This window comes from Sylvia atricapilla, chromosome 26 (genome assembly GCF_009819655.1).
Source record: "Sylvia atricapilla isolate bSylAtr1 chromosome 26, bSylAtr1.pri, whole genome shotgun sequence".
In the NCBI taxonomy this organism is placed as follows: domain Eukaryota; kingdom Metazoa; phylum Chordata; class Aves; order Passeriformes; family Sylviidae; genus Sylvia; species Sylvia atricapilla.
This window is the reverse complement of record NC_089165.1, coordinates 1,643,131-1,658,395: the sequence shown is the minus strand read 5'-3', so window position 1 is coordinate 1,658,395 and position 15,265 is coordinate 1,643,131. Positions and strand designations below refer to the sequence as shown.

Here is a 15,265-nt window from a genome sequence, read left to right as displayed (position 1 = left end):
TGAAAAGAGCTTTTAAGAAGGTTTTTTTTCCTCCTGTATGGTAAAATACAACCAAGGCAGTCTTAAAAACTCTTTTTTATCCTCCTAGTGCATTGTGAAGCAGCAGCAATAATCACATCCCACAGAGCAGAAATAGAACTGGAAAATATTATCTGCCTGAAATCTGCTCCCAAACTGGGAACTGACTCTAAATCCCCAGAGCCCCAGTTCAGAGTTTCCCTGTCCAATACTCGTGGAAGAGATGCAATAAATGAAAAAACACTGAGGGGGGGAGGCAGGGAAAAAAAACTCTTAAATAAGCCAAACCACTTTTCCTACTTGTGCCACCATTATTTTAACAGTCACCTCAGTCACTCACAGCACATTCCCTGCCCAGAACATTCCTTCACCAGGTCCCTGCTCCTTCAATGCACAGCACAGGGCAGGGCAGGACTGGCTGAAGAGCCTTATTTACCCAGCCCCAGATGCAGGATTAGTGCAGCAAGGACAGAGAGCTTTGGGATTATCCTGCTCTCCACCCTGTGCTGGGATTGCACAGACTGAGCCATTGCTCCAGGAAAAGTGGGGAACAAGGGAAAAAAGCATCTTGTTCCTTTCCAACCTTAGTAATTCCATGACTGATCTTCCAAGCAGGGAAGCAGCAGAGCTGGAAATTCCCCACGTGCAGGAACACACAGACCTGGCTTGGGAGAACAGTCCCTGCAATGCTAAAGGAGCTGCTCTGGGGCATGCTGAAAAATCATTTTTGTCTTCAACATGAGACATTTCATTCAGCCTTCCCAGGCTCTGCAGGGGCTGACAGCTCCATCTAAGGGCACTCTGGGAAGCAGCAGCTGATTTCAAAATCATTATTACAGAGAGATTTTTATTGTACTTGAAAACCTTGCTGTAAGAGTGAATTAGTGAACAGACCATACCCAGCCCCTCACCCAGCCAAGTTCTGCCTCTGTGAAGTTTAATTTGCCATGTAATACTCCATAAAAAAAAATATTTTCATACTGAATTCCTCAAGTAACGTTTAAAAGTGTGTAGCAGCTGTTGGACACCACCACAAAGTGATGATTTTTCCACACTCCTGATTCATTCTCTGTGCAGAGCACAACCCTTGCACACCACCATTTCATTTGTGCAGGAGACAAGATCACTTCATGCTGACTTTCCTGACAAGTGCAGAACAAGCAGAAAAATTTGCTGCTTAAGGAAAAAGATGAAAGTTGTAAGTGCTGATTGACTGTGAAAGCAAATGGAAATAAGCACAGGAAAAGAGGTTTCCATGAACACCAGACCAGCATCAACCACTTCTCAGTGAGGAATGGGGTGGCACAAACTAATCTCTCTCCTCTGGAGGGTTCCCAATATGGGAAACACGATAAAAAAAACACTGTGGCTTTTTTCTGACACTCTCACAAAGACTACAGAATGAAAGGAAGCTTCCACAGAGAATGCCAAAAGCTGGACCTGGACAGAATTTCAGACTGGTTTGGGTTGGAAGGACATTAAAGTTCATTTAGTGTCACCCCTGCCATGGCAGGGACACCTTCCACTGTCCCAGGCTGCTCCAAGCCCTGTCCAGCCTGGCCTTGGACACTGCCAGGGATCCAGGGGCACCCACAGCTGCTCTGGGCACCCTGTGCCAGGGCCTCCCCACCCTCACAGCCAACAATTCCTTCCCAATGTCCCATCCAGCCCTGCCCTCTGGCAGTGGAAGCCATTCCCTGTGTCCTGTCCCTCCATCCCTTGTCCCAGTCCCTCTCCAGCTCTACTGCAGCCCTGGAAGGTTTTAACTGGAAGTTCAAGTTTATTGCTGAGCATTATGGGGAAAAGCTCCTCCACAGAAGCAGCAGGAACAGACTCTCAGCAGGGCTAATTGATCTAGCAATGGAATCTTTCATAACTGAGACTAAGTAAGACAAGAAGGTTTTCAGGCAGGAGATCTCCTCCCTCTGCTGGTGGCTCCAGGGCAGAGAAACATCCCACTGCACAGCTCCAGGACTCTCCTTGCCTTTCCATGTTTTCCAGACCATGATGTGGGACATTTACACTCTGCTCATCAGTGCAATCCAACACATTCTGATTATCAATACCAAGGACTCTGTGCTAAATCCCCATAACCAATGATGACAGTTTCTTAATCCCTGTGAACTGTGGTTCATAGAACCCTGGAATTGGTTTGGGTTGGGAGGGACCCTGGATCCCTGGCAGTGCCCAAGGCCAGGCTGGATGGGGCTAAGAGCACCCTGGGACAGTGGAAGATGTCCCTGCCATGGCAGAGGTGGCACTGGATGGGCTGTGAGATCTCTTCCAAGCCAAACCATCCTGGGATTCTGTGATTCTAAGTCAGCAGTGGCAGGTGGGGGCACAGAGGCAACAGGGGAGGTGCAGCTCTCTCATTGTGCAGATTTAAGCCCACAAAAAATGAGTTTGCAACAAAATCCCCTGGCAGCTGTTCAGCCTAAGCAGGACTGGTGTAAATGCACACAATTCCCATCTCCACCACTCTTCCCCACATCCAAGGAACTTCAGAGTCTGGTAATTCTGTTTAGAAATATTAAAAAGTGAGACCCACCTTTTCCTGCTCCAGCAACTGTTGCAGACTTGCTTTGTACTGAGGAGTTTTCATGTATGCCATGAACTGCATGTACTGGATCTTAAATGAGTCTGCAAAATAAATCAGTTGAGATTTTAGCAGAGGACAAATGCCATGCCCCTGTTTACCCCTATTTCTTCCCTGGCCACCTCTCCTCACTTGTCCCTCCCTTGCTTTTGACTTGGACTCTAAGTCAGACTAAGCCATTTAGGATGGGTTTAAAGACATTCTGAAAATCCTTATCCTGGTACAAATGGAACTCTTGGATCCATCAGGTCCAGTGGAAGCCATGACAACACACCCAAAGAGGCAGAGGAAGGTGCTGGGGGCTGAGGGTGTGTTTGCATGAGCAAAGAGGAGCTGAGTGGGTTTAGTGGTCTGTAAGCAGAAATAATAAAAGAAATGAGCTGCAGGAGCCCAAACCAGCTCAGAGCACTCGCCCAGCACCAGCACAGGGCCTGTTCCTCATCCTCCCTCCACACACAGGAGGAACTTTACACCCAGTTTACTCTCCCCTCCAGGGAGCACTTGGCTTCTCATTAAACCTTTATCTGGAGTGATGACCCTTCCTCCTCCCCAGCCCTTCCATTATTAAAGCAACCCCAGGATTAAGCCCAGTCTTTGCACAAAACAAGCACTATGTGGTCAGCAGAAACCTGCAGGAGGCTCAGCCCAGACAAAGGTCATTGTCTCCATCCACCCTGCCTCAAAACATCCCTCAAAATCACTCTTTTGGCCACAAAATATCCCTTTAAAATATTCTTTTTCTCTGTCTTTCTCTTCAACAAGGAATGGGCCACAACTGACACAAGAGCAGGAGAGCACAAGTTAAGGACATCACTGATGGTCCCCACACAGACAGGACCATTCTGCCAGAGCATCCTGGACTGCCTCATGCCCAATGCCAAAAGGCAGAAACAGCTGGGAGGAGACAGGCAGCAGAAGATTTAAAAAAAAGAAATCCAGATTTTCCTTTAAATCACTTCTTGCACATGAAGTGCATTTTCCAGCCACACCTTTGTGACCTCACACTCTCAGACAGGACGTCACTTGTGGGCTCTGAGTTCGGCAGAGGAGATGGAGTGGTGTTCCCCAGGATTAGGAGAACGGTTTCATTTCAAATAAAGCTATTTCTGGCTATTCCTGCTAAATCCAGGCTTGCTGCCTGTTGTGCCAAAGGAGAGCAGAAACAATTTCAGAGAGCAAATGCAGAGTGAAACACCAACTTCAGCAGAAGGTGGAACCTTATTGGTGATGCCAAAGGATGTGGGGGAGGCACGAGAAGGTGGGGAGGAGATAATCCCCCTCCTGCCCCATGCCAGACCCCAGAGGGGAGGGGGGCAGGCCAAGGGCAGCCTCACCTAGCAGCTTCTGTAGTGCAGGGGGAGTGGGTGTCACCAGGAGCTGGTTGGACGAATGCCGTTGCACTTTAGGAGGTAGTTGGTAATATGGGCTATGAGGTGACTTGTAGGCATCTGGAGAGACACAAACACAAGCTCAGGTCAGCACCCAGTGTTTGGGACAAGGACAGGAAAACTTCACCACTGAAAACATGGCATTTGGAATGAGATCCAGCAGCTTGGTCCATCAAGACACAGCTCCAAACACGTCCACACGCTGCTCCAAAGTGTTTGGAAGGGTATCTGAGCTCCATCCCAAGAGCAGCAGCTGAGAGAAGGCTGCAGGCACAGCTCAGCCCCAGCTCCTGCCCGAGTACCCACAGACAGATCCCAGCCCCATCCATACATTCATCACCATCATCAGCATTAATCCCAGCCCCACACCATCAATTCAGGAATGCCATCGCCATTAACACATTAATCACCACCAGGACATTAATCCCACCCACATGAACATTAACACATCCATCACCACTAATCCCATCACCAGCACCACCACCTCAAGGGCAGCTTTGCTGCGGTGGCAACAGAGAAGTTATGCCAACAAAACCAAACTCCACCTGGCAATAAAGGAAAAACAAGCACACTTAGAGCTGCCAGAGACTTATCCAGGCTCTCCCTGCACTCACCCTGAGGAGAGGATGAAGATGTCTGGGAGACAGTCTGGGCATGCAGAAGTTCTAGTGCAGTTTGGTTCTTCTTGGTCTTGCGTTCCGTACTCGCCGCGTTCATTTTCTTGGGGCGCCCTCGTTTCCTCCCGGCCATTTTCCTGCCTTTCTTACTCAGCTTTTTCTTCCTGGCCTTGGAGGGAGATGGCTTTTTAACAGAATTTGCTGCAGCTTTTTCTTCTTCAGCACCAGAATCCTGAGAGATTTTGAAAAACTTTGGTCATTTCTACCTCTAGGTGTAGTATTCCTTTTCAGTAAAACATTAATAATGGTGTTGAACTTTGTGAAAGGAAACTGATGCATTGTAGTTCAGTAACTTGCCAGGGAAATGCACTTGCTTGGGACAGGAGTTGCTTCCAAGGGTTCTGCTCATTCTCTTCTGGACTTATTAATTATTAAAAAAAAAAAAAATGCTGAGGGAGGGGAACCTCAGGCAGGATTAGGTGTGATATTGGGAAGGGATTGTTCCCTGTGAGGGTGGGGAGGCCCTGGCACAGGGTGCCCAGAGCAGCTGTGGCTGCCCCTGGATCCCTGGCAGTGCCCAAGGCCAGGCTGGACAGGGCTTGGAGCAGCCTGGGACAGTGGAAGGTGTCCCCACCATGGCAGGGGTGGCACTGGATGGGCTTTGAGGTCCCTTCCAGCCAAACTGTTCTGTGATCCTGTTAAACCTGTACCTGCTGTCTAACAAAAGCTGATTATTCATCCTTCCCTGACTACATTCTACACCTGAATTTCACTCAAAACTCAGAGTACAATCAACACTTTATATTTTTGGGCATGAACTGGCACTGCATTTCTCACAGCATTACCCAAGAAATGAGTCTTTGCAGGAGACTCAGCACATCCTGAACTCCATTCACAGGGTTGTGACTCAGGGACAGCTCTGCAAATTCCTGCTGGATGCAAACGAGGGTGGACAAGCAACTATTCATCTTGCAACACCATTTTTTTTCCCCAGAATTAGTGGTGCAACTCCCAAGTGCAGCTTTTATTAACTCACTCCATCATATTTTTGGGCACAGCAACAGCTACAGCAGTTTGTGTGCTCAGAGTAAAACCCAGCAGCCTCCCCACAGGGGCAGGCCTCTCCTGACTCAGAGCACGAGCTCCTGCACAGCCACAGGAAGCACAGAAATGCAGGATGTTCACCTTGTTTTCTTGGATCTTCGTTGGAGTTGTTGTGTTACTTTTGTTTTCTCTTTGTTGACGACGTCTAGCTGCCTCTTGTTCCTCCTGGGGAGGGAAGGGAGGGAGATTGCACCATTTGCTCCTGGATTTATCACTTTTTAATACAGATCACCTCGTTTCCCAGCTTCGTTTTCCACGAGAAAAAGGAACAAACTTCCCTTGGCTCAGCCCACACTCGGGTGTGAACAAGTCCTTTTTCACCTCCAGAGGGGATAAAATCTACATTTCTTCCCCTATTCTCTCCTTCCAGCACCATACTGCTGTATCAGGTTTCATTTGGATACTATTGTTGTTGTTGTTGTTGTTATTATTATCATTATCATTATTATTATTATTATCATTATTATTATATTCATTTCAATAGCTTCCCCACATCCCCAACATTTCATGGTGACACTTTCAAAATCTTCCACGACAGGAAATGGCAAACCCATTAATCATCATCTCATTCAAGTTCAGCCAGCTTTAGTGAGGTGACTAATAAAAACCAAAAGCAGCAACTTTCCAGGTTGATTTTCTCCCAGGCTGACAGGAAATTTCCTTATTCAGAGAAAATCTCTTTTTCTGTCTGAAAAAAACCCCTCTTTCAGACAGGAAATTTCCAAGAGCTCAGTCAAAGCTTTCCTTGCACCTTCCAGGTGAGGTTTAATCTGCATAAGACCTCTGGCAATTCAAACACTCCTTTGATTTAAGCACATTATCAACCAAACCAGTGGCAGGTTTAAGTGTGAAAAGCACAGAAAGTCAGAAGTATCCTCAATTTTTTTTTTTTCCCTAAGAAGTCTTTTTTGTCCCAAATTTGAGTGGAGCAATCTGAAATAATTCCCTTTCAGAGCCCCCCAGAGTCTGTTCTTACAGAGGCAGTCAGCCTGAGGATGAACATTCACCTGAAGTTTTAAATTAAGTGGCCTCACTTAATTCTCTTCCTGGGAATCCATTGATTGTTTCAGGTTAGCACAGCCCTGCACAGTCCTAAAAATTCTCTGGCATTTTAATTCCACCTGTAACAGCCCAGATTGCAGCAAATGACAACTCACTCTGTGCCTCCAATGGCACGTCCCAAAAGGAACATTTCAGAGCATTGCTCAGCTTCATTTCAGGAGCTGAGCACTGGGATAGATTCAAACCATCATTCCCTTCTTTAATTCCAGTTCTTTAATGAAGAAATAGCTCATTACAGACCTCCAGTGCAAGGTAAAAGCACCTTGGGGCTGCCCCATTAATTCTCTATTAGAAATCCCTTGGACATGATTGAATTAGTGCTGGATGGCATCTGAGACTTGCCTTCAATTAGCTCCATGTTCTTTGCCTACCAAGAAAAATCTGATTTCCTATCAATTCTGTCCACCTGTGATTAAATTCCTCACAGTGGCTCCTCCCTTACTTCGAGTTTTCCACAGAAAATGATTGAAACTTACCCTGAGTTTTGGATTTTTGAGACTAGAAAAATAGTTTTCAAGCTGAAAATAGAAAGAGAAGAGAGTCATCCTCAAAGCCATGACAGATGAACACAGAAGAATAAAATATTAGCTTAAAACAAGTGCAGAACTGCAGAAATTCTGACTGCTTTGCTTCTGATAAGCTACATCAAGAAGCCATTTACATTCATTCTTTTCAGGCACCCAGCCTGTTGTGTAACAGGGCATAATCCAACCTCTACAAGCCTTTATCATCCCCACCACTGCCTGGCCTTGTTTTAAAGCTTTGTGTCACATATCTCCCCTCAGCAGAGGCTGATTTTCAATGAATTTATTTTCACTGAAGCTGCTGCACCTCGTACTCCACCATTTATCTGCATTCTGGCACATTCCTGAACAAAAGCTGCATTAGACAGCAGCAAAGTAAGGAAAACAGCCTTATTATCCCACTGCAAAAACCTGGGGGTGGGATAAATGATTTGGCCACAAAAGTTTCCATTTCCACAGGGTTTGTTGGGCATTATGAGGGGTTTGGTTTTTGTGGGGGATTGGTGATTTTTTTGGGGGGATGGGGGCTGTTGTTTGAGATTTTTATTGTTGTTGGTTGGGTTTTGATTTTGTTTTGTTTTCTTTAATTAAAAAAACAGTGAACACATCACCATTGTTACGGAGTTGGGTGTGCTTCTACAGCAGCTGAGAATTTTACTAAAATTGAGATTTACTGGTTGAATATGACCGAATGAAATGGTCTGTGCATCAGAGGAATCAAAACTCCATTGAGTCTTTCCTCTGTGAGGAAATTCCAGCAGGAGACCCCAGTTCTGAGGTGCTGCAGAAGGAATTTTATCAGTGAATGTCTGCAGTAAATCAGCACTGCCCTTAACCCCAGGGTGTGTGGAACCCTGCAGCAGCCAGAGCTGGTTTGCACCCTCAACTGTGTAAATCCACAAGCCCCAGGAGGATGATGTGGACTGGGAAATGCTGCCCAGGAGCAGGGCAGAGGCTGGTGGCCCCATGGCAGCCCTGGTACTCACTATGGTTCTGTCAATGGTGTGCAGGTAGTAGGAGACTGGTTTCCCCGTCCAGGACACGGAGCCCTTCAGTGGTGACAGCTCCACAACCCTCATGATAGTGCCAATATCTGTGGGAGGAGAGCCAGGTTAGGGGGAAGCTCAGCTGAGACCAGCCAGGCACCAACACAGAGAAATCTGCTCTGCAGATCTGACAGAAAACACTGCTGGGAGGCTGAAGGGAATCTCTTCCCCTCTTGCTACGTGCATCCCACAGGAAACAAACATGTGGGAGATGTACCTTTGAGCCAGCCACCCCAGAGTGAGTTACTCAGCTCTGGCCAACACAACTGTGTCCCACACAACTTTTCCAAGGAACAACACATGTGTGTGACAGGATTGAATTAAACAGTCCCAGAACGTCACCAGCCCAACCCCTGTCAGCTGCAGCTGCCCCAGATTTGGACTGGGCACAAACATGGTTTGGGTTTGCTTTCTTGTCTATATTTGTTTTGTTCCCCAGAATTAATAGCTATGGGATGTGCCTTAAACACTCCCACAAACACTGTGTGAGTGGCAGGGCTGCAGGAGAAATTATGGCACATTTCTAATTAAACACAAATGACCCAGAAGAGGCCAAAAAAAAGCAAGGTTTGGGATTCAGCAGCCTCAACCACTATTTTAACCACATTTTAATACTTGTTTTCATTTGTCCCAACTCTTTCCACATTTCCACTTCTTCCTACAGATGGAACTACTAAGGACAAAAGTGGTATTCAGGGAACTGGTGCCTCCTTCTCCAAGCTTGATCTTTGCCAGTGTTTTGTATAAATCATTTAAGTGTTCATACTCGAGATCAGAGTATTTGATAGACAGGTGAGATGTGACTCAAGTCATGCTCAGGCACCAAAAAAAGCCTTGATGAATCTAAGTATTACAAAAACCTTGTGGGGCAGCACAAAGGCAGCAGAGCAGTGACATTCCCTGTTCCATATGCAGGATACTGGCCATGGCTGGGGGTGAAATTTCCCTGGAAGTGTCACTGGAACAGGTCACTGGAACAAGCCCCAGGCCCAGCACATCCCACACAAGCTCATTTGATCTTGGTATTTCCAAAACATAATATGGTCTCAGAAAGGGATTAAGCCTTAAAATTTATTCTCACAATTCTCCCTGTTTGTAGCATGCAAAGGTGGCTTTTTTTCAGGGCTTTTTATCTGAATCCCTGGAAGATTCTTACTGGTGGAAGCTGTTGGCTCTCCTTCTGCTAAGCCTCTCACCCATCCAAACCCCCATTATATTGAGTTAATCATCTCACTATAATTTTAACATCAGCATTTCCATTCAGCATTAAATAACAGCTGAGATCTGAAACTTCAGCATTCTAGAAAACATTCCCAATGAACCCACGCTGGCTGGGAGCTGGAATGGGATAAAGGTCTGGCTCAGCTGGCAGTCGTGGCCAGGGCTGTCCTCAGGTGAAAGAGCAGCACATGCTGCCCTCAGTCTTCCAAATGCAGCAGAGAGAGAAGAAGCCAGGAAAGAAAAGGCTTGAGAGGCCAAAGCCCTGTATTTTTGTGGGCAGATCTAGTTGAAACCTCTCCAAGTGTATTCTTGGATTTCCTCAAGCTCTGGTGGGCTCTGCAAGGGCTCTCTTTGCCTCATTAGCAAACTGACAGCCTGATCCCAGCTCTCCTGAGCCTTGAGGAGTTCCAGGAGCACCACTCCACAGTTTTTCCCTTTTATTTTCAACTTGGTGTCTCCAAAGAATTGGCAGTCCAGAACCCAAGGGGCAGTAACATTCCAAACCAGCAGAAGCCCCAGAACAGAATTTCAAACAGGGAAGAAAAGTGCAGGTTTGGGTGCCTGATGTGTGGGACATCCACGAGAATTCCAGCTTAAAAATAACTCCCTAAGGCACAATTTACTTCATGACAGTCCAAAAATTACTATTCTTTAAAAGCAGCTTAGGCCAAAATTAGGCAGCACAGCTTGAGATTTAGAACTCAGTGATTTGCTCCCCACATTTGCACAGGGAGGGAATGGGGAGGGGTTGATTTAGGGAAAATTTAGCACTGGACACAGCAAATACATGTAAAGCCCAGCCTGGACTGCTCTTTTGCTTGAGAAATTTCATGTAATAACCTGAACTGGAAGGGATCCACAGAGAATGTCAGCCCAACCTCGGCACTGACACCCCAGTTTCAACAATGAAAGTCTGAAAAAGGTAAAAAGCATAACCAACAACATGGAATGTCCCAAAACCTCCTTAAACTGCAGCTCATGTCCTTGCAAAGACAAGGCTGCCAAACACCAGGTCTGGTATGTACAGAGAAGGAAAACAAGACCCTGTGTTAGCAATAAACCAGAGCCAGGGTCTGGGTGTGTCTGGGAGGGGTTGGTTTGCTCAATGCACAGCACAGGAGATGTTCAAAGTTAAATATTTCACAGAATCCTGGAATGGTTTGGGTTGAGAGGGACCTCAAATCCCATCCAGTGCCACCCCATACCACAGGCAGGGACACCTCCCACTGTCCCAGGCTGCTCCAAGCCCTGTCCAGCCTGGCCTTGGGCACTGCCAGGGATCCAGGGGCAGCCACAGCTGCTCTGGGCACCCTGTGCCAGGGCCTCCCCACCCTCACAGCCAACAATTCCTTCCCAATATCCCATCCAGCCCTGCCCTCTGGCAGTGGAAGCCATTCCCTGTGTCCTGTCCCTCCATCCCTTGTCCCAGTCCCTCTCCAGCTCTCCTGGAGCCCCTTTAGGCCCTGCCAGGGGCTCGGAGCTCTCCCTGGAGCCTTCTCCAGTGAACACCCCCAGCCCTCCCAGCCCGGCTCCATAACCTCTAAGCCTTAGGAATCCTGACTGGTGGGATTTACCTGCTTGGATTTAGGGTGTGAGGAACTCCCCTGTGAGTCACAGCAGCTCTTTGTGGCTGAAGAAATGAATCATATCCTTGAACTCCTGATTTCTCTTCAGCTCTAAAATTGCCCAGCCAGGGACACAGTGATGGAACCAACACCAAAACACAGCAGCACAAACCCCTCAAAAAGTGTCTGCTCCTCTCTTGGGTGTTTTTTTTTAGGTTGATTTTAAGTACCTGTCACTTGGTGTGCCCTAAATAATCCAACAGCATTTTCTACTTAAGCAACTCTGAAAAGCAGCAACAACCCCCCAGACATTTTCAAATAATGAATACCCACAACAGTAATGAACAATAAAAAGGGCAATCATACCACTCAAGTTTCGACTGTTAATTCTAAAATTTAGAGGTGCAAAAGGTTTTGAGGACACAATTCTCCCACCTGGAAAAAGGAGAAAAAAAAAAAAAAAAAAAAAAAAGCACAGTCAGCTTCATTATTTGCTCTAGAAGTAACTACTTATTAAATATAACCCAGTACAGAGCCCTAAAGAGCAGTCCTATAAAACTGCCCCTTGTATACCATAAAAAAAGAAATAAATCCCTTAATTCTCATTCTGACAGCCCCAAGAAAGCCAATCTATGATTCCTGCCAGGTGACACCGCAACAATCACTTTAAAATGACAGATTTGAAACACTTGGAAAAAAAAGAGCATGTTAATTCTCAGTGGCAATCTAAAGAAATTTCAATTATCTCCTTCCTACTTGGGATCTTTTGCACACAAGCCCCCAAAGCCCTTTTATTTAGAGGCCACTAATCTCCATTTCATGGGTATTTGGGGTCATTCAGCAGAGCCTGAAGCACACTGTGGGAAGAGAAATCAGGTTTCATCATTGTAAAGAGTCCTTGAACCATCCCCACCTTCCCACTGCACACAAGCCACCCTTAAACAAGTTTGAAAACTAAGAAATAATCCATTTGAATTAAAGAAAACAGCTTAAGTTTGGGGGTTTTATGGTTTGCAGCAGAGCCCAAAAGTCACATTATTCATTTCAGCACAAAGCTGCGCCATGTACTTTGTTCACACCACACGTTTTTCTTTTCAGAAATTGTTATTTTTGTCATTTCTGCCATAACCAAATAAAACTGTTACTTATCCCAGTGGTTAAGAGCAAAGAAAAGACCCCCAGGGCAATGGAGGGGCCATGATGGGGTCAGTGGGTGTCCCCAGTCTGCAGTGTGGCTTCTCACGAGCAGCCAGGGACAGTGTCCCAGTTTTTATGGAATTGTGGAACCATTAAGGTTGGAAAAGACCTTTAAGATCATCAAGTCCAATCAGCACCACCACCATGCTCATCACTAAACCCTGTCCCCAAGTGCCACACCCCCCACAGGGATGGGGACTGCAGCACTTCAGCAGTCAGGAGCTAACAGCCAGCACTGAATGTGACAGCTCTGAACAGCACAACTCAGGAAGTGAATTCTGTAGGGAATCACAGATTGGCTTCCAAAGCTGGGCCTCTGCAGCTGGAACCATGGAATGGGTTGGAAGGACTTTAAAGGTCACCCAGTGCCACTCCCTGCCATGGGCAGGGACACCTTCTGCTATCCCAGAGTGCTTCCAGTCCTGTCCAGCCTGGCCTTGGGCACTGCCAGGGATCCAGGAAGTTTGGCCCTGGCTGTTGGGTGTTTTGTGGGTTCCCAAAAGAGGAAAGGATGGACCAGCAGCTCCTGCCATCCCAGCCCTGCTCCAGAGTCCTCCCCACAAGAAGCTAGGCAGGTCTGGGCACACACAAAGGTGGGAAGGAATCCCACTGTGGCCCCAAGGTACAGAACAAACCCCAAGGCCTGGCTTTGCCAGTTGGAACTCAGCCCTCTTCCCACCCCAGCTCCCATAGGAATCACAAAACCAAGGAAAAGCATTTCCAGTTGGATTTACCTTCCTTCATGTTTGCGAAGCGCTCCTTCAGCTGGTGATCCACCTCAGGCCCGAAGGCAAAGTTATTCACAAAAATAACACTGCAAAACAATGATCCAGTTAAAGATCAGGGAGGCAGGAACACCCCACCAGGATCCCCAGTCACACTACAGCCCCTTGGAGCCTTCCCAGTCATTCCTGCCAGAGACAAACCTCCCTGTCCCCAACTCTACAGCTCCTGCCACACAACACACTGAGAGCAACACTCAGCACTTCATCCTGCCACCTCTTGGTGGGGACTTGAGATATTACAGCAAAATATCTAAATGTATTTTAGAATCATAAAATAGTTTGGGTTGGAAGGGACCTTAAAACTCATCCAGTGCCACCCCATGCCATACCCAGGGACCCCTTCCACTGTTCCAGGTCACTCCAAGCCCTGTCCAGCCTGGCCTTGGGCACTGCCAGGGATCCAGCCACAGCTGCTCTGGGCAATCTGTTTCTCTTCCAGCCCCAAATTCCCCATAATGCCAGAATACAATGACATCTTAGCTCCTTTTCCCTGTTCTAAACCCAGCAATTCAGCCCTACCCACAACAGGGGAGTTGCATCCTTCTTACTGGGTTAGGAAATTCAATGAGGGGAGAAGACAATCCTATGGAAACAAATAAATCTGCACGGAGGTGGAATCTCACAAATGATAAAAGGGCTTGGGAAAGAAACAGAACATGCCACAGACTGAAAAATAAACACCCATTTAGTTTAAGATCTAATAAGCCTGGTCTAATTGTCCTTGATGCCCATTTATTACCAGGCTGCAACAAGAGTCCCCAACACCTCTTGGAAGTGGTTGAGCTCCCTGCTGAATGAACATGTCACGGGAGGTTTGGGCTGGAGCTCAGGGAAAGGTTCTTCCCCCCGAGGGTGCTGGGGCACTGCCCAGGCTCCCCAGGGAATGGGCCCAGCCCCAAGGTGCCAGAGCTCCAGGAGGGTTTGGACAAGGCTCTCAGGGATGCTCAGGGTGGGATTGTTGGGTGTCTGGGCAGGGACAGGGGGCTGCACTGATGATCCTGGTGGGATCTTTCCAACTCAGGATATTCCAGGATTCTATAAAGTGTAAAAGCCATCCTGGCCTATTGTTCCCATATGAAGAACTGATTTCTTTGCTGGAAAACTCCCTTCCCAGTGCCTCCACACATGAAACATGTTCAACAAGGACACGGAGTTTAAGAGCAGCCGTCAAAGCTATTAAAAACCGCGAATGAAAAAAATGTTTATGCACCAAGGGAAAAATAGTTATTCTTGCTACGCCTTGCTCTTGGAAATTTGGGAAACCCTGCCTGGCAAGTAAAACTAGCAGGGGTTTCTTCCTCCTCCTTCCCATGTGCCAAAAAAAGGCCTTGCAAAAGAGCCAAACATATTAATGGGACTAGAAAACATCCAAGAGAGGAAGGGGAAAAGCCAGAGCCTGCAGATGTGTGTTTTTATAGTGTTCACTCTGGCACGGAGGTTTGTGAGCGGGTGCAGGGCACAGGAACCCCAAACCCCCTTGGGCTCAGCCCTCCTTCCAGGAGGTGTTGCCCAGCCACAGGCACAGGGATCCCCTGGAATACACAGGGAACCATGTCCTGGAACCAGCCCCACCCCAGGGACAGGCCAAGGCCAGACTGAACAGGGCCTGGCACACAGAAGTTGTCCCTGCCCATGGCAGAGGTGGCACTGGATGAAATTAAGGTCCCTTTGAATCCAAACCATCCCCAGTCCTACACCACAGTGAGGTGGAGCAGCACTGAGCCCCACAGTGAGTGCCATTCCACACAAACCAAACATCTCCCAGCACTTCTGGGTGCAGTCAGGGCTCCTGCAGCCAAAAATTTCTCTAAAAATTTAAATTAATTCCGAGGAAAGCTGCCCAGGCAGCAGAGGGTTGTGCACTTGGAATAACAAGCAACAAAGCCAAACCCAAGTGTGCTGCAAGGCTGGGACAAGTCTGTCCACAAATTAAAAGGCACCTCCAGAGGAAAGTGAGGGACAGAATCCTGCAGGAGTCGCCAGCCTGGCAGACGCCTCCTCCAGGCTCCCAAAACCAGATCTTTGGGAACAATCCAGAAATTGCCACAACTCTGAAGGCTTTCAGAGCTCTCTTTGACAACTGCCTTCCATTCCCCCACATAACAGGGTGGCCCAGAAGGTCATATAAAAATCAAGGGGTTT

At 47.3% G+C, this 15,265-nt stretch overlaps 1 protein-coding gene across 8 annotated transcripts in view; it reads right to left on the bottom strand.

The window, feature by feature from the left end:
* The window catches only part of DOT1L (DOT1 like histone lysine methyltransferase), a 74,874-nt gene that overhangs the window by 23,179 nt on the left and 36,430 nt on the right, over nt 1-15,265 (bottom strand). For all 8 annotated transcript variants that reach the window (XM_066336283.1, XM_066336284.1, XM_066336286.1 and 5 more), the window contains exons 9-16: nt 13,073-13,152; nt 11,508-11,576; nt 8,296-8,402; nt 7,262-7,303; nt 5,805-5,888; nt 4,617-4,851; nt 3,949-4,062; nt 2,567-2,658 (exon numbers count right to left, since the gene is read on the bottom strand). In XM_066336283.1, the coding sequence (XP_066192380.1) occupies nt 2,567-2,658; nt 3,949-4,062; nt 4,617-4,851; nt 5,805-5,888; nt 7,262-7,303; nt 8,296-8,402; nt 11,508-11,576; nt 13,073-13,152 (823 nt within the window). The remainder of the gene's footprint in view (nt 1-2,566; nt 2,659-3,948; nt 4,063-4,616; nt 4,852-5,804; nt 5,889-7,261; nt 7,304-8,295; nt 8,403-11,507; nt 11,577-13,072; nt 13,153-15,265) is intronic.